The sequence below is a fragment of the Equus asinus genome, chromosome 28 (assembly GCF_041296235.1).
Source record: "Equus asinus isolate D_3611 breed Donkey chromosome 28, EquAss-T2T_v2, whole genome shotgun sequence".
Taxonomy (NCBI): Eukaryota; Metazoa; Chordata; class Mammalia; order Perissodactyla; family Equidae; genus Equus; species Equus asinus.
The window spans coordinates 24,896,643-24,917,275 of record NC_091817.1 but is presented as its reverse complement, the minus strand read 5'-3'; the positions used below and the strand labels follow the sequence as shown (position 1 = coordinate 24,917,275).

At 57.5% G+C, this 20,633-nt stretch overlaps 2 protein-coding genes across 4 annotated transcripts; one reads left to right on the top strand and one right to left on the bottom strand.

The window, feature by feature from the left end:
- Positions 1–35: 35 nt before the first annotated feature.
- Positions 36–6,205, top strand: ZNF319 (zinc finger protein 319). Of its 2 annotated transcripts, XM_044761615.2 has the most exons (4): positions 36–327; positions 1,109–1,197; positions 2,330–4,321; positions 4,559–6,205. In XM_044761615.2, exons 3-4 carry the CDS (start codon positions 2,585–2,587, stop codon positions 4,571–4,573), a joined length of 1,752 nt encoding a protein of 583 aa, XP_044617550.2. In that variant the 5' UTR covers positions 36–327; positions 1,109–1,197; positions 2,330–2,584; the 3' UTR covers positions 4,574–6,205. The 2 variants fall into 2 exon arrangements, with proteins under 2 accessions (XP_044617550.2, XP_070356835.1); XM_070500734.1 differs by lacking the exons at positions 36–327; positions 1,109–1,197; positions 4,559–6,205 and having other exon boundaries at positions 2,448–4,494.
- A 4,060-nt stretch (positions 6,206–10,265) lies between these two features.
- Positions 10,266–20,014, bottom strand: SPMIP8 (sperm microtubule inner protein 8). Of its 2 annotated transcripts, none has more exons than XM_070500733.1 (7): positions 19,792–20,014; positions 16,498–16,559; positions 16,037–16,211; positions 15,373–15,434; positions 15,078–15,223; positions 14,685–14,717; positions 10,266–13,589 (listed from the first exon to the last, which is right to left on the bottom strand). In XM_070500733.1, the coding sequence occupies exons 1-7, from the start codon at positions 20,012–20,014 to the stop codon at positions 13,559–13,561; spliced, it is 732 nt and encodes a 243-aa protein (XP_070356834.1). In that variant the 3' UTR covers positions 10,266–13,558. The 2 variants fall into 2 exon arrangements, with proteins under 2 accessions (XP_070356834.1, XP_044617531.2); XM_044761596.2 differs by having other exon boundaries at positions 15,078–15,142.
- Positions 20,015–20,633: the final 619 nt, after the last annotated feature.

Sequence of the window (20,633 nt, the reverse complement as noted above, 5' to 3'; positions counted from 1 at the left end):
TGCCGCTCCTCCCCCAGCCCCGCCTCCCTGGCCCCCGCGCCGCCCGCCTGTCCGCCGGTCTCTGCAAGGCCATCGGTCTGTCCGCCCGCCCTCCCGGCGCTCCTCCGCCCCGGCCCCGCTATCCCGGTCGCGCACGTCGCTTCCTCGGTTCCGGCCGCCGCTAGCCCGTCCCCCGCCCCCGGGCCGGCCGCCGCCGCTACGCGAGGCCGGGGATTGGCAGCGCGCGTAGGCCGCGCCGCCGCCGATGGAGCCGGAATAAAGGGGCGGCAGAGAGAGCAGCCGGTCGCCGCTCGCCCCGCGCCCGACCCCGCGGGCGGCCTGGAGCAGGTGAGCGGCGGGGCGCCCGGGGCCGCGGCTGGGGGCCACTCCCGCGCCCGCCGCACCCCTTCTCCAGCCGGCCCGGCCGCCCCCCTCCGGGCGACCCGGTGGCCTCCCGAGCTCCTGGGCGGCCCAGGCCAGCCTCGACGCGCAGCCGCTCCCGGACCCAGCCCGCGGCCCCGGGGCCTTTCCCGGGCCCAGTCGCCCGCGGGGCCGGCGCTCGGCCGCAGAGGCCAGGCCATTCCCGGCGCGGGCTGACAGGAGGCCGCCCAGCTGGGCCGGCGGGCAGTGCCGGCGGGAGGTGACCAGCTTTCATTCGGTTTCCCGGGGAGGAGGAATGGCTGGGGTGGGGCGCAGGTGGGGGCCTCCCCTTGCCTCCCGTACCCTAGTCTCTCCTCCTCTCCTGGCTGCACCTTCCTGGAGGGGGGCCGGGGTGGGCCGTGGAATTGGGGGCCCAGGGCCCGGGACCTTGGGTCTGGCAGCCGTTCATGCCGGAAAAAAAACAGTTGGGTTGCCGCAGCCGGACCTAGACCGCACTCAGAGTAGCTCCGCTTGCCTCGTTCCTGGGGAGGCTTCAGTACCTGCTTGCTCATGCAACCTGCTGCCTCCACCCATAGCCGCGGCTCCTTTCCTTCTTCCCTTCCCAGAAGATGCTGAGGATGACAGCTGTTCGCCTGACTCGTAACGTTTCCTTGGCAGAACAGTTAGAGGCCAGGCTGGCCTGCGAAGGCATCCCCTTCCTTCTCCTCTTTCCCTCAGGAGAAAACTTAGAAACTTTTCAATGTTACAGGCAGAGGAGCCCGGAACCTGAAAGCGGGTTGCATCTGATTCTGAAAGTTCCTCCCTCTCACTGTCATTACCTTATGCTGCCACAAAGTGGTGAGTTAGAGATTTGCCTGGGCCGGGTGGTCCTTACCTTCCATTGATTACCCAGAATGTTAGAGACTTGGAGCAAGGGAGCAGGGTTGTCTCCGGAAAGGGGATGAGGAGAAAGGCTCTGTGGTTAGCATGCTACTTCCCACATTGCAGAGGCAAACTCGTAATTGCTCACATTTTCCTGCAGGCCTCGGCACTGTCAGATTCAGAGGCCTGAGGACTTTTTTTGATGCTCGGGGAGATGACTAGAGTGGGGAGGTTCTGCTGTGTAAACATTGAGGCTGGGTGGGTCTGGGGACCTATGGTCTAAACTCCATCCTGTGTTGGCTCAGGTCCCTGCAAGGCCATCCAGCCTGTTGTGGAGAGAGAGCAGGTGCACGGTCAGGGAGGAGTGCCTGGGGGGTAGTTGAGAGGGATGTGGGCCAGCCCCTCACAGGAAAAGGTTGTTTGAGATGGTCCTCGGTTCCATGTAGTTGTTTTCGATGTTGACTGACTGAGGCTGTTTGCTGTTGGGCCCTCAGATGTGGGAGGGCTGGCCTCTTAGACCTGGCAGGCTGTACTCCTGAGAGATGATGTCCTGGGTTAAGATTCAGGGCAGCAGTGGGAGAGGAGCTGGCAGGCCCCAGGGAGGCCTCAAGCAGAGGCTCTCTGCTTTAATCTATCTTCTATATTGGGCTTCCAAGTGAGAATTTATTTGCAAAAAAAGTTATGCAGCTAAAATTATTGTTTTGGACACCATGGCCCTAACTGGTCGGTCTTCCCCTCCTTCTTGCCTTGGAGCATGAGCAGAATCGGTGATTTCTTTGTATTGTGGGCAGATCACCCCAGCCTCTCACCTGTGAGACAGCTGACTAAAGGGGGTTGGCAGTAAGCTGGGACGCTGGGGTGCCCTGGCCCAGGGATGGGGAACTGAGGGGGCTTGAGGGTAGAGACAGCACCATGCGCTTTCCTGGAGGGGCTGAGCTGCCAGCAGACTTCGTCAGTGTGTGAAGACAGCAGATCTCCAGCCCTGAGCCTCTCTCCCTTCCCTGATGTGGTTTATGGCAATGTGGTGCATGCAGGCAGCGTAGGGAGAGGGCCCAGGGAACAGCTGTGTGTCCCTGCTTCACGCTCACGATTTCTCTCTTCTCTACAGAACCAGTCCTCGGGGAAGGCAGAGGCTCCCTGGCATTGCTGGCACCCTGCCTCGAAGAACCCCCCCGTCCTGTAGGCAGAGCCTTGTAGTCCGTCTTGGTTAATGACTTGCGCCGTCTGACCAGTCCCTCTTCTGTGCCTTGTCCGAGGTCCTTCTCCATACCTGATCCTGGGCAACTTCTCTCTCTGGGTTGGGTCACCTTAAGCAGGGAAACTGAAGCCATTACTCTCCAAACCCTGTTTCATCTTCCCAAGCATGTCGGAAAGCTGGCAGCAGCCGCCACAGACGCAGCCGCAGCAGCCTCAGCCGCCACAGCCTCAGCACCACGCAGAGCCACCACCGGCCCTGGCCGAGCACACACTGCCCCCGGGCACAGCTGAGAACCCGCTGGGCTGTGCGGTCTATGGCATCCTCCTGCAGCCCGACCCGGGCCTGCAGCCCCCCCAGCACGCGCCCCTGCAGGCAGCAGGCGAGCCAGGCCCGAAGTGTGGTGTGTGTGGTCATGACCTGGCACACCTGTCCAGCCCACATGAGCACCAGTGCCTGGCAGGCCACGACCGCTCATTCCAGTGCACGCAGTGTCTCAAGATCTTCCACCAGGCCACTGACCTGCTGGAGCACCAGTGCGTGCAGGCCGAACAGAAGCCTTTTGTCTGTGGGGTCTGCAAGATGGGCTTCTCGCTGCTCACCTCGCTGGCGCAGCACCACAGCGCGCACAGTGGCACCGGTGGCCTCGTGAAATGTTCCATCTGTGAGAAGACCTACAAGCCCGCCGAGGCGGCTGAGCCAGTGGCCACTGCTGCCCCCTCGCTGCCCCAAGCTGCCCCTCCACCTGCGGTCGCTCCTGCTGAACAGGCCGACAAACCCTACAGCTGCCCCATCTGCCAGAAGCCCTTCAAGCACCTGTCGGAGCTCTCGCGGCACGAGCGGATCCACACCGGGGAGAAGCCATACAAGTGCACGCTGTGTGACAAGAGCTTCAGCCAGTCCTCGCACCTGGTACACCACAAGCGCACGCACAGCTCGGAGCGGCCCTACAAGTGCGCGGTCTGCGAGAAGACCTTCAAGCACCGCTCCCACCTGGTGCGCCACATGTACGCGCACTCGGGCGAGCACCACCTGTTCCGCTGCAACGTGTGTGAGTTGCACTTCAAGGAGTCGTCAGAGCTGCTGCAGCACCCGTGCACGCCCAGCGGGGAGCGGCCCTTCCGCTGTGGGGAGTGCCAGAAGGCCTTCAAGCGGCCGTCGGACCTGCGGCAGCACGAGCGCACGCACAGCGCCGAGCGGCCCTTCAAGTGCGACCTGTGCCCCATGGGCTTCAAGCAGCAGTACGCGCTCATGCGGCACCGGCGCACGCACAAGACCGAGGAGCCCTTCAAGTGCGGCCTGTGCGAGAAGGGCTTCGGGCAGCCCAGCCACCTGCTCTACCACCAGCACGTGCACACCCTCGAGACCCTCTTCAAGTGCCCCGTGTGCCAGAAGGGCTTCGACCAGTCGGCCGAGCTGCTGCGGCACAAGTGCCTGCCGGGCGCGGCCGAGCGGCCCTTCAAGTGCCCGGTGTGCAACAAGGCCTACAAGCGGGCGTCGGCGCTGCAGAAGCACCAGCTGGCGCACTGCTCCGCGGCCGAGAAGCCGCTGCGCTGCACGCTGTGCGAGCGCCGCTTCTTCTCATCCTCGGAGTTTGTGCAGCACCGCTGCGACCCAGCCCGCGAGAAGCCCCTCAAGTGCCCAGACTGCGAGAAGCGCTTTAAGTACGCGTCAGACCTGCAGCGGCACCGGCGGGTGCACACGGGCGAGAAGCCCTACAAGTGCCCCAACTGTGACAAGGCCTTCAAGCAGCGGGAGCATCTCAACAAGCACCAGGGGGTGCACGCCCGGGAGCAGCAGTTCAAGTGTGTGTGGTGCGGTGAGCGCTTCCTGGACGTGGCCCTGCTGCAGGAGCACAGCGCGCAGCATAGCGCGGCGGCTGCAGCTGCCGAGGGCGCCTACCAGGTAGCCGCCTGCCTGCCCTGAGTCCCGCCATGCCCCCCACCAGGCCCAGGCCAGCCCAGCCTCCTCACGCCCAGCCCTCTATCCAGCTGGGTGTTCTCAGGCCCAGGGCAGGAGGATGAAAGGGCACCGGGCAGGTGGAGGGTGTGGGTGCCTGGCACTCCTGGTACCGGCCTGGAGGTGGGGGGAGTCTGGTTGCTGTGACTGGTCCTGATTCCACAAACCTCTTTTCCATTACAGGATTCGCTTTCTTGAGAGCCGTCAGCCTCCCTTGTCTCAGGGGGGCCTGGAGCCAGGCTGGAAGTCAAGTGGCCTCTCTCTGCCCCCAGGAGGGGGTGGTACCAGCCTAAGCTTCCCCAGCCTTGCCTAATTAGAAACCAGATAGGTTAGGAAAGAGGATGGTCATGGTGGGGCCTGGGAGAAGGGCTGGACCCCAGAGGTGGGCTGGATGTAGGGCATCCCCCTTCGAGTTGCTGTTTGAGTAAGAAGGCCAGCTTTGTGATGTGGTCCTGGGGACCAGGAGGGCAGACTGTGGGCCACAGGCCTCGCTGCTCCAGCCGGGGGCGATGCTTTCTCTGTTTCTGACAGGTGAGGCATATAGGAGGGCTGTACATCCATGGGCTGGATCTGCCTGGAGAGCTGTTGGCCCAGCCGGAGGAAGGAGACAGAGAGGTTCTCCTGTGACCACTCAGCCAGAGAGTGTGGTCCACAGGGAGAGGAGGAGAGGCGGCCTTTGCACTGAGTCGAATCTCGCTGCTTGGGAAGGGCCCCTCTGCCTGCGCAGCAGGTGCCCACCTAGCTCTGGTTGGGAATGTGCTGTCAGCCAGATAGAACTGCTGATGTGAAAGAAGGAGATTGTTAGACCACCTGGTGCCTGGGAGGAAGCAGGGCTGAGCCCGTGATCTTCCCAGTGGATGCGAACACGTGTCCTCCCACTTGAATTGTGTGAACCAAAGCGTCAAGGGCATGGCCCCAGTCAGTTTGCCTCAGCCCTACTTCAGGGCCAAGGCCAGGCCTGGGTAGCGAGGGGCTGGGGGAGGTGACAGGACTCTGGGAATGGCATCTGACTGCACAGTGCCCTCCCAGCCCATGGGAACCCTCCCCCATCAGTCTGGCTGCTGGCCTGGACCCCAGGGGGCTTGCGCTGCCAAGATGCTCTGTACAGCATCCAGCTACGTCCAAGGCCAGAGCATTCTCCCTTGGGTCTTCCTAGGGTCCCCCTAGGTCTCTGGCTGCCCACAGGGCTCGTGCAGCCAAGGATGTCCAGGGCTTAGGGAGCAGGCAGGGAAAGAGGGTTGTTAAGGAAACCAGTAGGTAGCTGCAGTCGACTGATCTCACTGGACAGCAGGGGCCCTCAGGAAGCCCAGAGGACCTTTATTATCAAAGAGATGATTTTGAACCCAGCTGTGCCCCTGCCATCTCCCAGCCCCCTCCCCTGGTCGTGGGTCTTAAAAGATGACTTTGATCAGTGCACGCACCCAGGGCCCAGAGGAATAGGAGACCCGCCTGGTCCCACTCTCAGCTAAGTCTAAACAGCCCACGTGGGCCGCCTCTGTCTGCCTGGGTCCCCTTCCTGTGCCTGCAGAGAGGGGCTGGGGCTCCCCTGGGTGCTGGCTCTCAGTCACAATGCCTCAAAAGACGGGGAACCCAGGCTGACAACAGTCTCAACGGCTAATTTTTTCCTTTCATTTTGCTTTCTAAAAGCAGTTGTTATACTATTCATAACATTGTATAGTTTAATTTCATGTCATTTTGGATCTTCTATAAAAATGTGAGAATCTGGATTTTTAAAAAGAATGACTCCATTTTAGATAGCCCCTTTTGATGTTAATATATAGTGAGTCCAATGTATGCTTTAGAAGTAAAGACATTGACCATCACAGACCCAAGCCCTGCTTGTTCTGGTCATTCTTTGACGGGGCAATGATGGGACGTGAGAGTGAGAGAGGTGTGCAGGCCAGGGGGCAGGCTTGGCACTGGGACACAAGGCTAGGTCCCAATCCTGAGTTTTGAATGTCCTGGTTGTGTGACTCTGGGCAAGTCACTAACCTCTCTAGGTCTCAGTTGCCTCATCTATAAAATGGGGAGGTAAGCCCTTGTCTTGCTTAGTTGTTGTGAGAATTAAGTGCCATCCTGTACGGAGGCCCTGGTGGGGAAGCTGTGAAGATGCTGACATTCCCAACTGTGGGCAGGACACCTGGGGCCTTGGGAATGGGCCCGTAGCCGTTTGACCTCATTGGGCTTTAACCACAGTCCCTGCAAAGGGAGCTGGGCCATGAGGGACAGTGGCTCATGGATGGTCAGAAGCCAGGGACTGGGCCTGGTAAGCATAAGAGCTTGCTCACCCCCAGTAGAAAACCAGGGCCTGCCTGGAGTGGCAGTAGACTCAGCCAGACAGGCCCCGCCCCAGAGGGTCACCTGCTCCCGGCCCACTTCCATGCACCTTGTACACACGATCCGTCCACACGCCCAACCCAGCCACCTCCACCTCAGCCTTCCTACACCTTTTCTTCTGTAGCCCCATCCCTGTCCCTTAGTGGGCTGACTGCAACTCAGGCTTCTTCCCTTTCTCAAAGGCAAGGGTGGAGGTGGGGAGAGAGGAGAAACAACCTCCTCAGGTCTGGGCATCTGAGAGCCAGTGGAGGGTGGTCTGCAGGGACATCCTGCCCTGGGGGTGGGGGAGGTGAAGGTAAAAAGTCAAGAGGACAGGGAGCCACCATGCTGCAGGGAGCTCAAACCTGGGTGTAGACAGCTTTGTGGAAAGGCAAAGGGGACCCAGATGTGACCTGGACGCCACACTCCTCTTACTCCCTCTGTGTGGCCATGGGAGGACCCTGTCCTTGAAAAGCCCCGTGGTTCCTTCCTGCAGGTGTCAGCAAGAGGATGCCCAGGGCCCTTTGTGTCTGTGCCAGGCTTGAATCCCAGCTTCCTTCTAGCTGAGTGACCTTAGGCAAAACTCAGCCACCTCGCAGAGACTCCTGGAAGGCACTGGCATGTGTTCGGTGATTTATAGCTTCAGGTGGCCCTTCCTGAATGGAGCATGGTCTGCGCGTGCCAGGGGCGGGAGGAGCCCTGGCTGGGCATGGCTGAGCTCACATGGAGCCTGCGATGACTTTTTCTTCCTTTGTGCTCCCCTGCACCTCCCCTCACGAAGCAGTGGGGTTCCTGCAGCCTGGGCCAAAACCAGGGCAGTGAATGGAACCCTGGCCCGGAAACCTGGATGTTCAGGTTCAAGTCCCAGCCCTTTGATAACAAGTGACCCCAGGCAGGTCTCTGCCCCTCTCGGGGCCTCAATTCCCCATCTGAAGCAGAGGTCTTGACCCCTGATCACTGAAGGTCCTCAGCAATCTGACGCTGTGGTTCTGGAAGGGAGAGGGTCATTCTGTGTCTCCTTTTCCCTCCATGCCTCTCCTGGCCTCCAGCCTGCTCCCCTCGTGTCTCAGTCTGGACTCTCTTGGTTGTAAGTGACAGAAACAGCAGCAACTGGCTTAAGCGGCTGCCCACCTGGTCACATACACACGTGCCTCTTCCTCCGCCTGCCCAGGAACCCACAGCTTCCTGTGTCCCATATCTGATGCAAATCTCTCTCTCTCTTAGAGCATAGCATTCTCATGGAGAGCTTCAGACGCTGTGACTAGGGGTACAAAGTAGAGCTCCCTTTAGTGGCTGGGAAAAGCAGTACGGCAAGGGGGGGAGGGGCATTCTTCCGGGGCCTAGAAGTCATGCCAGGGTAGGCTGGCCGACCAAGGACAAATTTTCTAGGGAGCTCATCGTCCTGACAGCTTCGTCTAACTCCCACTGTGTGGCTGGCTCTGTGCTCGGCCCACAGGGCGACAGTGGGAGAGGGCCCTGCTCCTGGGAGTGGAGCCTGTGCTCGTGAACCACGGTGGCAGTGGTGTGGTGTTGTGGATAAGACCATCACAGTCAGACCGGCTAGAGTCCTGCCTCTGCCCCTCATCAGCAGCAAGGCTCAGGGCAGGTGGCTGGACCCCTCCAAGCCTCATTTTCCTCATCTGTGGAGTGGAGACAGTGATGCTTTCTTCCAGCCTTAGGGTGAGGGCACAGTGGAACACCTGTGTGGAGTGTTTGGCCCTTTGTGGCCACTCAGGAAAGCAGAGCACTGGGAGGTCAGAGGCAGGAGGGAGCCAGCCTAGCTCTGCCACCTGAATGTCAGGGCTCTCTCCACCCGCACCCCTGACACCCCGTTCACAAGACCTTTCCATCCACCAGCTGGTCTGAGCCTCATGCCATCTCTATGAGGTGGGCAGGGCAGGCCTGAGTAGTCCCTTTGGGCTGGCCCTTGAGAAGTCCAGGGGCTGCCCAATGCCAGACGGTTAGTGATGAAAGTGGCCTGGGGGCTGGCCAGGTGGGCCCGGTGGGGGATGGCCAGTAGGGCCAGGACAGCCCTGGGCTCTGAACCTCACAGGCCTCCAGCTCCAGCCACCGAAGCCTGGTCCTCTGGCTCCAACCCACTCTTTGCTGGCCAGGAAGCTGTGAACAATGGCCGGGACTGGTGCTGGCACAGGGTCTGGCCAGGGGAGCAGGAAAGCTCTTCACCAGCAGGCAGAGGGGCCGGCCAGCCCTCTGGCCTGCTCTCAACTCCCTGAGGGATTGAAGCCCTTATGCTCCGTCTTCCCATCTGTGCAGAGGTAGCTCCATAAAGAGCTAGGCCTCCCCAGGCGCCATCGTGGAGCGCCTTCTCTCCCTCCTTCATCCTGACCACCCTCCTGTGCCCCCACCTCACTCCCTCCTCCAGAGCAGGCCTCAGACAGGACCCTGGGCTGCTCAGGCCTTGGACGTCTGCCCAGGGCCTGCAGCCCAGGCCAGGCTGGCCTCTGATAAGCTCCCCATCCCATCCTCAAGTGATGGTTTCTTTGTTCCTTGAAGGTCATGCCTCCGGGAAAAGCCTTGGCCGCTATTGATTTTCGCGAATCTACAAAGATTCCAACAGCATTCCTAGTGCTCTTCAGGGCCCTGAAAGAGGTCAAGGGGAGGGGCGGGGGTGGGAGAGGGCCAGTGAAGAGGGACCCTCTTCACTGTGTGTGTGTATGTCCGTCCCCACCCGGGTCTACAGGCCTGCCCTTGTCCATCCACAGGCATTACTGGGCACCTGCAGGCTGCCGGGCACTGAGCCTGTGAAGCAAGAACTTCAGATGAGTTTTGAGGTTTCCATGTATCAAAAAGTAGGGTCAAAAATGTCAAAGCTGCTGATACGTAGTCCAACATATTACATGCGAGGGTCCTCCCAGACCCTCTCGCCACCCTCCGTCAGCCAGGACCCTTGGCCCTCCCTGATCCTCCCCTACTGCCAGCCGCAGGTCCTGGGTGAGGATGCCCATTTTGTGTGTTACTTTGTAACAAACACAGCTGTTATCGTAGAAGGTGTCTCATTTAGTCCAGATCTGTGTGTTGGTTCCGGGAAGCCCCAGGCCCATCCCTGAGCCCAGGTCCACTTAGATAAGAGCAAGGGCAGTGTTTCCCCAGAGCCCACTGCAGGCCAGAGGCTATGCATTAGTCCCCGGAAACAGCTAGGTCCCCGTCCTCATAACCCTGGGGAAGAGTAGGGGGAGAAGGGGGGACTTGAGAGAAGCCTGTCTGGAAGAGAGGGGAGGATCTGGGCAGGAAGAGGAGGACAGCATTTCAGGGGGAAGGAAAGCTTTGAACAAGTTAGGAGGCAGACAAGAGCCTGGGGGGTTGGAACAGCAAGGAAGCTGGTGGAGGGGTTTGTGTTGGGGTAGTGCCTTGAGGCCCAGGGCCAGGGTGGTGAATTGGGGTCAGGCCAGGAAGGCTGGCTGTCCCCAAGGCAGGGGCCACAGGGAGGGTTTCTAATGCGATCTGTTTATGATGAGCAAAGAGCCCCCCTCCAGGGCTGAGGGGACTTCAAGGCCAGGAGACAGTGGGGGGGGGAGGGGGGGACTGGGGGGGGGGCTCCTTTGCATCTCTTGGCTGGTTGGTGAGATTTTTCAACCTGCAGACTCTGCCACCACCAGCAACTCCAGGAGAGCTTTCTGGTGGAACATCTTTCCCTCCCTCTAAGCTCTGGTCGAATGTCCTCACCCCAGGAAGCCCCCCTGATTTCCTCCCCACTCTTGGCTTGTGTCTTTCTCATAGCAGGAAGGCAGCAAAGTGTGGTAGCCACAGGCTTGGGGGTCAGGCAGGCTGGCTTCAATTCCCAGCTCTGCCAATCCCCAGCGGTGTGACCTTGGGCCAGTCACTTAGCCTCCCTGAGTCCATCTCATCATCTGTAAAATGGGTCTCACGGGGCCTGCAAAGTGCTTAACACATTGCCATGCACTTAGAAAGTGTATACTAAATCAGGCTTGTGAATGCTCATCTACTCTGCATTGCCTTTATTCCTGGGCATGATTTTTTTTTTGGTGAGGAAGAGTGGCCCTGAGCTAACAACAGTGCTAATCTTCCTCTATTTTATATGTGGGTCACTGCCACAGCATGGCTTGATGAGCAGTGTGTAGGTCCACGCCTGGGATCTGAACTTGTGAACCCCAGGCACCCAAAGCAGAGCATGTGAACTTAACCACTATGCCACTGGGCCGGCCCAATGGGCATGAAGTTTTTATATCTGTGAAGTCCGGATTCAATGCACAACTGGTGGACAAGAACCTAACCAGATTGCTGGTGTGGGTTACCGTTCATGGCATCTTGAGCTCGAGGAATATGGCCTTGGTGTGCCCACATTCTCACCTTCTGCTTTCAGGTTTGAGTCAGCTGGGCCTGCCTCTCTCCCACTGGGCTGGAAACGCCTCAAATGCAGGGATGGCATCTGGTCTGTGTCCCTCCAGCATCCAGCACTCAGCGTGAGGCCTGGTGAGGCCTCAAGTGTCGGCTGGGCCACATTCCCGGAGCGGCTTGCCCAACTATTCAGTGTCAGGGAAGCAGGGCCAGCAAAACCTCCCAGGCACTTGATTCCCTCTGGCGTGCTTCAGCGTGCTCCCTGGCTGTCCCCCGTCTCACATAGGCCAGGACTCCAGCATCCCTGCTGTGAGCCTTGGGCGAATCCATCTCTTCTCTGAGCTGTCATGTTGGAGGGGCTACTTAGGGCTGTAGAATGTGGCTCTGACACTCCAGGGGGCCCTGCCAGTGGCTTCCCAATTCAAGCCAGGCGGACTGCCCCTTGGGCTTGGACGAAAGGGCTTCTTCCTGCACGGACTGGCAGGGGGCTGGGTACCTCCTCAACAGGCCCCCAGGAGGCAGAGCTCTGGGGACCGCTTACCACTTCCTGTCTGTTCCTCCCCGTGCTCCTGCGTCCTGCCCCCTTGTCAGCAGAGGCCCATACCTGGGGACGGAGGGATGGACACCACGGTCCCTGACCTCAGTTTAAGGATAGTGATTGTTACCTCCACCCCCAAAAGAAATTAAAATCAGCCTCGAGTCTGTAAGGCAGGCTCTGATTGCATGTCAGACAGCACCACAGTTCATCTCCTTGTTTATTACCCACAGTGGAACGAAAGACCCCCGTTCTGGGAAATAATTTATTCTACAAATATTGAGCACAAACTATATTCAAACACTCTGTCAAGTGCTGGGACTTGCTTTGAGTCCTGTTTCTGGGTTTGGCTGAAGGCTAATGACTTCCCTGACCTGGGCCTCAGTTTTCCCATCTGTGAAATAGGGTAGCATCGGTTCTGCTCACTTTCCAGGGGGCTTTTGGGGGGTGAGGCCTGGAGGAGACATTGGGTCACACGATCATGTGTTCTGAACAGTATAACACAGGGTCCACAAGTGAGGGGCTGGTACTATTCTGTAAATTCCGTCCACCTGAGGCCTGGCTTGCACGCACCGGGTGCTCAGTAACTATCAGGGGAAGGGAATGGAGAGGGTGTAAGTTTCCTAACCTTTGTGGGCACTGACTCTCCTGAGAATCAGATGAAAACAAGGAGCCTTTCCATGGAAAATGCACGTGAGTGGACACACAATTTTGTACATAATTTCAGAAGGTTCATGGATCCCTGAGGCCCCAGATCCTGGCACCGAAAGTCCTGTTCAAACAGTTTTTGAGCTTGGTGGCTATTTACCCTGATCGGGGTCTGTCCTTGCGGGGGTTGGAGTGGGGCATCTGGAAGGTCAGGGGGCTAAGCGCTGATGCTGGCTGCTCTAGCCCCTAACCATGGAGACACTCTGCTCCTTCGAGTGCGGTTGTTCTGGGCCTGGCCCAGGAGAGCCCGTGGCTGTCCCCAGGACATCATCCCTTCCTTGCTGTAGGTCAGTGGGCAGAGGACGGCTAGTCCTGAAGCCATGCGGATAGAGCAGACAACTCTTTGCTTACATGCTATGTTCATTGGCTGTGCCTTGGGGAACAGGAAACTTTCTTCTCTGAGTGGCCTCAGGCACCTCATCTTCCTTCTACCCACTGCTGCTTCATGGGGAACAGAGGCCATAGGCCTGGCCGGAGCCCGCCTCACTTCTTCAGGGGGACCCTGGGCCCAGGCAAGCCCCCAGAGTACACTGGTACCGCGAGGGCTATGAGAGAGGTGTCAAAAAATCCCTTTCAACCGCCCTCTTTTCTCTCTTTTTTATTTGAGAAAGATCAGCCCTGAGCTAACATCTGCCGCCAATCCTCCTCTTTTTGCTGGGAAAGACTGGCCCTGAGCTAACATCCATGCCCATCTTCCTCCACGTTATATGTGGGATGCCTACCACAGCATGGCTTGCCAAGCGGTGCCATGTCTGCACCCGGGATCCTAACTGGTGAAGCCCGGGCCGCCCAGGCGGAACCTGCACACTTAACCGCTGTGCCACCGGGCTGGCTCCCTGCCCTCTTTTCTCTTGAGGGCTCAAGTTCAGAGTCTGAGGTGGAGGGGGCTTGGATGTGGGGCTGCATGCGGCGACCCGGGGGGCACAAGGAGAACCCGATTCCCAGGCCCGCCTCTGCACTTCACCCCGGCTGGGCCCTGGGGCTCAGACCCTGACTCTCTACCTGGGGTCACCAGACATCTTTCTCCAGCCCCACACCAGACCTCCAGGAGCTGGCGGGGGACAGGCCAGAATAAGACACTGTCATCCAGAGGGCCTGGCTCTGTCCCAGCCCCTGCCTCCCCCCACCCCCACCCCCACCCCCAACACACACAGAGGCCTGGTGCCTCCCTGGGGGAGCATTAGGTTTATTTCCAGTGAGGCTGAACTCTGAGGGAGAGGGGTAGTGCCACTGTACACTCTCTGTCCTGCTGGGGACCTGAGGCGGCACAGTCTGGCAGCCGGGGGGGTCGGCCTGCTTTTCAGAGATTAACGCCAGGGGGTCAGGTAGTTGACACGACTGTGGAGAGAAACAAGGGTGAGGTGGGGGCCTCCAGGGGGTCCTGGGGAAAAGTCAGGCTGTCCTTCTCTAGGCCTTCCCCCAAAACCCAACTTCCTGCCCTCAAGGTGCTGAAAACACAGTTTGCATCCTGTCTCACTACAGCTCAAGAGCCTTCAATGGCTCCCTATTTCCTTTTATATATTTTCGGTTGCTCTGCTTGACTTGCAAGCCCCCCTCCAGTTTGCCTGATCTTTATCTCCAACTCATCCCCAACCATGCACTGCTTTACTCCTTTTTCACTCATTTACTGAGCCTCCTCTGACAGGCATTATAAAGAGATAAAAAAGCAGACAGCGTTCCCCTGTGTGTGAGAAGGCAAGCTTTCCATCAATGATTATAATGCAGTAGTCTGGCTGCTGTGAGATAGGGATGCACACGTGGTGACCAGCTGGAGGGGGTTTGAGCTCCGGGGGAGAGGCAGAGGGTCAGAGAAGGCTTCAGGGAGGATGGGACATCTGAGCTGGGCTTTAAAGAGTGAAGAGGAGTTTTCCAGGCAGACAAGGAAGGATCACCAAGTGCTGAAACAGCACAAGCAAAGGTGTGGAGTGCTGGGTTGTCCTGGTGGTTTGGGTCACACCTAGGAATCTGGTACTGCTGAAGTGGAGGGAATGGGCTAGAGGGGTGGGAGATGGCCCAATTATGAAGATGCTTGAATATTTTGCACACTCCAGCTGGGAGCACTAGCCCAGCCCTTCCCACCTATCCACATCCTGGAAGGCAGATTCTTGGCTCCTTCCATCATACTTCCTACAAGTCAGTTTACTCTTTCGACTCCTGCTCACCTCCCTGGTAACCCCCATTCCTTTTGTCCTGCTCTGGGCCGAATGGGGTGGGACACGGACTGCACTCCCCCCACCTCCCAGTGGGGTGCGCTTTTGCCTGGCGTGGATCTCTCGGGAGGGAAGCAGTTCGTACCCCCCTGACATCACCCAGGAGGGTACCAATCCCCTAGCGTACTCCACGCGAGTGGCGTGGGGTCTGAGAACTGCCTGAGCCCTGAGGTCCAACGGGGGCGTGGCCAGGTGAGGGGTGGGGGCGGGGTCATCGCCCTACCTGTAGTGTGAGCCGAAGCGTCGGAAAGCGTTCCTGCGAAAGACCGAGGACGGTGAGCCCGAGGTGGGGAAGGGCGACCCACTCCGGGAATCTCACTCCCACGTCGGGAGACGCCGCCCCCCCAGAAGGATTACACGGCACCTTCGCCCCACCTTTAACGCCTCCACTCCGAAAGCGTGGAGTTGCCAGGGACTGGGTGAGAGGGTGCTCCGTTTAGTAGGAATTAAACATTAATTCATTTTGAAATTGCAATTTTCTTGTGGTGTATTGGAGCCAATCAATTCTTCCCAGGTCTTACATTTTCAAGGGCCACTAGGTGTGCGCTTGAAAGCGGCCAAGACTCCACCCTTCCTCCTCCAGGTATGGGGTCCCGGGGCCCGTGGCGTCACTTACAGGGAGTCGAAAGGCAGGGGCTTCTGTCCGTAGCGGTCCAGGCTGGGGTTCTGGTTGAGGCAGTACTGGGGCAGGCCAAAGGGATTAGGGGTCTGTGAGCCCGCAGCGGGATATAGACCCCTCGCCCATGCCCCACACTGCTCTCTCTATGGGATATCTTGGCCCAGGGAACTCGGAGACCCTGCTCTCCGTCTCCTCTTCCCCTCCCCGCCCCCCGCCCCGTGTTAGCCTCTCCTCCCCCCAGACTCCCTACCCCCGAGCCCCCAGGGAAGGGTCAGCGCGCAGCCCTCCCTACCCGCCAGTTCTGGGTCACCTCCGGCTTCAAGTACCGCACCGCGTAGCCACTGAAACTCTCGACTGAGGAGAGAGCGCCCACCTCGGGCCCCCAGCCCGCCCCGAACAAACCCCGCCCCCGCCCCGCCTCAGAGCCCCGCCCCGCCCCGCCCCATAGCCCCGCCCCCTAGAGCCAGCCCCGAACAAGCCCCGCCCCCGCCCGGAGCCCCGTCCCCGCCCCGCCCCCATAGCCCCGCCCCCTAGCGCCAGCCCCGAACAATCCTCGCCCCCGCTGTCCTCGGAGCCCCGCCCCTAGATCAAGCCCAGAACAAGCCCCGCCCCACACCAGCTTTTAGAACCAGCCCCGCCTCTGCTGTTCCGGGCAAGAGCAAACCCCGCTCCAGACCCTGCTCCGGCGGTCCCAGAACCAGCCGTGCCCTCAACCCCTGGCCTGGACCTGACCCCCGCCCCCTCCCCAATACGAACCCCGCCTCTACGTCCCTCAGCTGTCTCGGTGCCGCCCATTCTAAGTGCCCCAGCTGCTCTCCAGGTTCTCTGCCCTGTCTTTGCCGGAGCCCACCCCGACTCCCCCCGCCCGAAGTCAGCGCTCCGGGTCTCGGCTCCAGGGACCGAGCGCCCCGGCCAGCTCTCCGCCCTAGGGCATCCCCCGCGCCCGGTAGACTGACCCCTCTTGCTCGAGCAGGGCAGCTTGAACTCGGCGGCCGAGGATACGAAGTGGGACCAGTCCTCGATGGCGCGCGTGAAGCAGGGCCAGTCGACCCGGTTGATGCCAGGCACGATGGGCACCAGCTTTCCCTTGCGGCACCTGTCGCCGAGCCGCCGACCGGTCGCCGTGATGTCCTGCCAGGGCGATGAGAGTCAGGGTCGCGGGGGGAGGTGTAGAAGCCTGGGGCGTGGACCCCCCCCAACACACACCACCACCAGGCTGGACCTGACACTTGGGCCCATCGGACCCAGAGGGCCCCTGAAACCCCTGAAGTAGATGGGAACAGGGCGGGGTCCCCAGGCGGCAGCTGAGGAAGCCCATGGAGTAGAGCCCTGGACCCGAGATGCTGGGGGCTGGATGCAGGTGTGCCCTTCCCCCTCTCCCCTGAGGAAACCCAGGCCAGGGGCCAAGGATGCTTACTAGGCTCTGCAGGGGTTTGTTGGGGACTCCGAGGAGCGTGAAGGAGGCATTGTCAAAGTCATCTGAAGAAGAAAGAGAGAGAGAAGCCTGTCTGTCCACCAGCAGTCACGGATCCATGCAGGAGAGGTTTGGCCCACAGTGCTTTAAAAGGTTTCAAAAATATCTGATGACTTTTAAAAATTTACAGTTTTACTTAACACGCCCCTTACAACAGATAAACTCAAAATAGATCAAAGATTTCAATGTAAAAAAAGTGAAACCACAGAAGTACTAGAAGAAAACGTGGGTCAATTCCTTCATAACCCTAGAGTGGGGAAGGCCTTACCAACTCAATTTCAGAATCAAGTAGCCTGAAAGATTGATAACTTTGGCTACATAAAAATAAACTTCGGCACGGCAAAAACAATGTGAGAAGTCAAAAGACAAATGGCAAAAAATATTTCCACTTATTTTACAGATGAGGTGTAATTTCCCTAATAATCAAAGAGCTTCTAGAAATCAAGACCCCCCCCGAAAAAGAAGAAAAATGGGTAAACGATACACATGCATACGTAGTTCACACACAAACAGAAGAAATACAAACAGCCCCTAAACACATGAAAAGCCGCTCAAACTCCTTCGTAAGATGGATCTGTCATCACACCACATTGATACCAATTTTTGCCTATCAGATTGGGAACAATCCAAAAGTTAGTGCACTTGTAGGAAACAGGGCCCTTGCTATACGTTGCCAGAAGAGGTATGAATTGATTCAAGCCTCTGGAAAGCAATTGGCATTATCTGTCAGAATTATAGATACACAGACCTTTTGACCCCACAGTCCTAATTAGGAATTTATCCCACTTTATAGCTGCATAGATGGGAAATGATGTGGGTCGATTTACCCACTTCAGTGTTGTTTGTAATAGAAAATGATTGGAAACAACTCAAGTGTCTGTCATTAAAGGACTGGTTAAAACTGTGACACACCCTCACGATACAGCTATTCAAAATAAATAGACGAAGTTCCCTGTATGAGACCTTCAACATGCAGAAGAGCGTATACCGCATGCTACTTTTTGCTTTAAAGCCTAAAATTGAGATGATTGGAGGCAGAGAAGAATATGCGTTCAGGTCACCACCTTAACCAAGTCATCAAACTTAGCATCATGGATAGTAGGGTGACATTCTGTGCCTCCCGCTGAAGTGTTATGGCAAACACAGCACCTGTCACCTGTGAAAGATTCTGGCCAGAAATGTTTTACCCGGCTGATGGAGCCTCTGAGCCCAGCTTCTAGTTTACAGGAAGTAGACGATCAAGGTAGTCAACACCATAAGAAAACAATTGCTCAAGTTTACAATGTAGGACTGTCTACAACATAACGCTTTTGGATTCTTTAAAAAGTCAGGATTACGAGGAAAAAACAGGAAGTGGGTGGACTGTTTTGGGTGAAGGCTAGAGAAACCTAACAACCAATTGCAATGCACAATCCTACATTGAATCGTGGTTCCAAGATTTTTTTTTTTAAAGCTATAAAAGCCTTCCTTGGGGGTAAATGGGGACATTTTAATATGGACTATTAGATGTTTTGTTATTATTGTTAACCTTCCAGGATGTGAAAATGATATTGTGTCCCGTAGGAGGTTGTTCTTATCCTGGGAGCTGCTTGCTAAGGTGTGTGTGTGTGTGTGTGAGAAAGAGAGAGAGAGGACACAAATATGGTCCACCGTTCATTTAAACAGGCAGAAGGCAATGGGTGTTCACAGTATTTCTTCGACTTTTCTCTGTGTTTGAATATGCTCATGATAAAAAGCTGAGATGCGAAAGAATAAATGTTAGTCTTCACGTTAGTAAACTGTGGTAAGATACATCAGAAACGGAGCGGCTCCCTGTAAGGAGGGAGGGGAGACTTGTTAAAATGCACCTTGTTACAGAATTTTGGAATTTTGAACTTGTGACTCTATTACTTTCACTAAAAGCATATACTTGCAATAAAATACATATCTAAATCAAGAGCCTTCCCTAAAAATCCAGATTCCTAGCTTCTCTTGGAAGCCCAGAGAGCTGCGCTGACCCTTCCCACACAGCACAGTCTGTGGGGCCCCAGTACCTGCTCCCCTTTAGAGGGGGTGTGGGAGCTTCACTGCTCCTTTCCTCCCTCCCTCCCCACCCTCTTCCCAAATTTGTGTTTCCGCATCTCGGCCCTACAGGTATCTGTGTGGGACCTCTGTAGATCTCCATGCAGCCTCTCAAGGCTTACCCCACCTGTCACCCACGCTGGAACCTGGTATCTTCCTGAACACTGCCCCCGCCCAACGCTGGTACCAAATCTTGTTGCTCTATCTTCTAAATACCTTCCCAAACCCTTCTCTGTGGCCAAGACACTGTCATCCCTTCCTGAAGACTGTGGTCCCTCCGAGCATCCTAACCCCGGATGCCCCCCGCCTCCCACCAGATCTCTTTTCTGCTTAAAGTCTTCAGAGGTCCCTCTTTCCCTCCCAGGAAAGTCCAGGCCCCTGAGCTTAGCCGCAGGGCCCTTCCTGAGCTGCGCCTTTGTCCTCAGCCACAGCTCCTGCTGCCCCCACGAGAACCTTTTCCTCTGGCCCAGCCAAACCTCTCAAGGGCACCCAACACCTCGTGTAGTTTTTCCCTTCCAGGCCTCTGCACATGCTGTTCCCTCTAGCCAGAATGCCCTTTGTTTCCCTGCGGACCCAGCATGGTGTCAGGCACCAAGCAGGTGCTTAATAGGTGGGCTGAAAGGAACATGTAGGTCTGTGTGGCACCCCTACCTCCACACCCAAGCTTCTCAGTGGATGAAGGGTCATTCACGGGCCCACGTGGCCCTTTCACCCCAGAGGCTCACATGTCCCCCTGTCATTCGTGGGAGGGCTCAGGAGGGTCTTTCTCTTCCTTTTCCACTGGAGACGTGATTGGGCAGGAGTTGTTATTATTGCTATTACTGTCACTCCTCCTACTGCAACTGCTGACCTCTGCACAGTTCTCTCTCCATTAATAATAACAACAGCACTATAGTTGAGCATATATTAAGTGCCAGGGACTACGATGGGTGCTTCTCACGCCCTGTCTGTTTTAATCTCATAGTTGCCTTGTGCGCAGGTCGGTTATCATCCCATTTTACTGGTAAGGAAACAGAGGCTCAGACCTGGCGAGGTTTCCCGGGCAGAGCTGGGACCCGCCCTTTAGCCCTTTCCTCGGCCACTCGTGGCCTTTCCCTCCACGGTCTCTCTCTCGAAACCATCCACTCCTTCCCCAAAGACCCGGAGGGGCCCCTGCCGGTTCAGCCCATGCCCAACCTTTGCCACAGTAGGTGGTGGACTGGCAGTGCTCGTCGGGGAGGCAGGCGGTGACGGAGTCCATGTCCATGCGGCGCAGGCTGGGCAGGGCCGGGTGGTAGAGTTGCTGCTTCACGCCGGCCAGCTGGTTTCGCCGCCTCTCGATCGGGAGCAGGATGGCTGGGGACGCGTACACGTGGGTGGAGCCGTCCTCCCAGGGCACCAGGTCAATGATGCGGGCCATGACTGCGGAGCAGAGGGCGTGAAGGGCTCACCGGGGCTCAGGCCAGTTGGACACCCCTCTTGGCCACTGCTGATTTTCTGCTCGTGCAACACCTACTGTGTGCCATGAGCAGGCGGTGTCGGGGACATTCAGACACACACACACACACACACACATACATGCATGATGTGTGAAGGGCTCTGACAGAGGTCGGGACAGGGCGTGGGTGTCTGCGGAGGCTGGGGTTGGGGCATTCAAAAGTCCATTTGTGTCTATTCTTAAACAACGAGCAGGAAGCAGCAGTGGCAAGTGCATCCAGAATCCAGCTCAGAATGCCTCTAGGTAACTAATTACGGACTTTCAGCCTTAGTGAAGGTATCTGGCATTTACTCAAAATCCTACAGGGAGACAGAGAAAAATTCTAAATAAGGGGAGAGATGCAATAGATATGAACTAGAAAAACATTGCTGGCTACCCAGGACCTCCCTTTCAAAAGTGGATATTCCCAGACCCTTTCAGTCATTTACACTTGAGTGAGAATTTGTTGACTCAGCTTGCTTTCTTCCTGACACTAGCTAGAGGTGAGAGATGGAGGAGGGAGGGAGGTGGGCAGGAGGAGAGAGGACCTGGGCCCATGGAG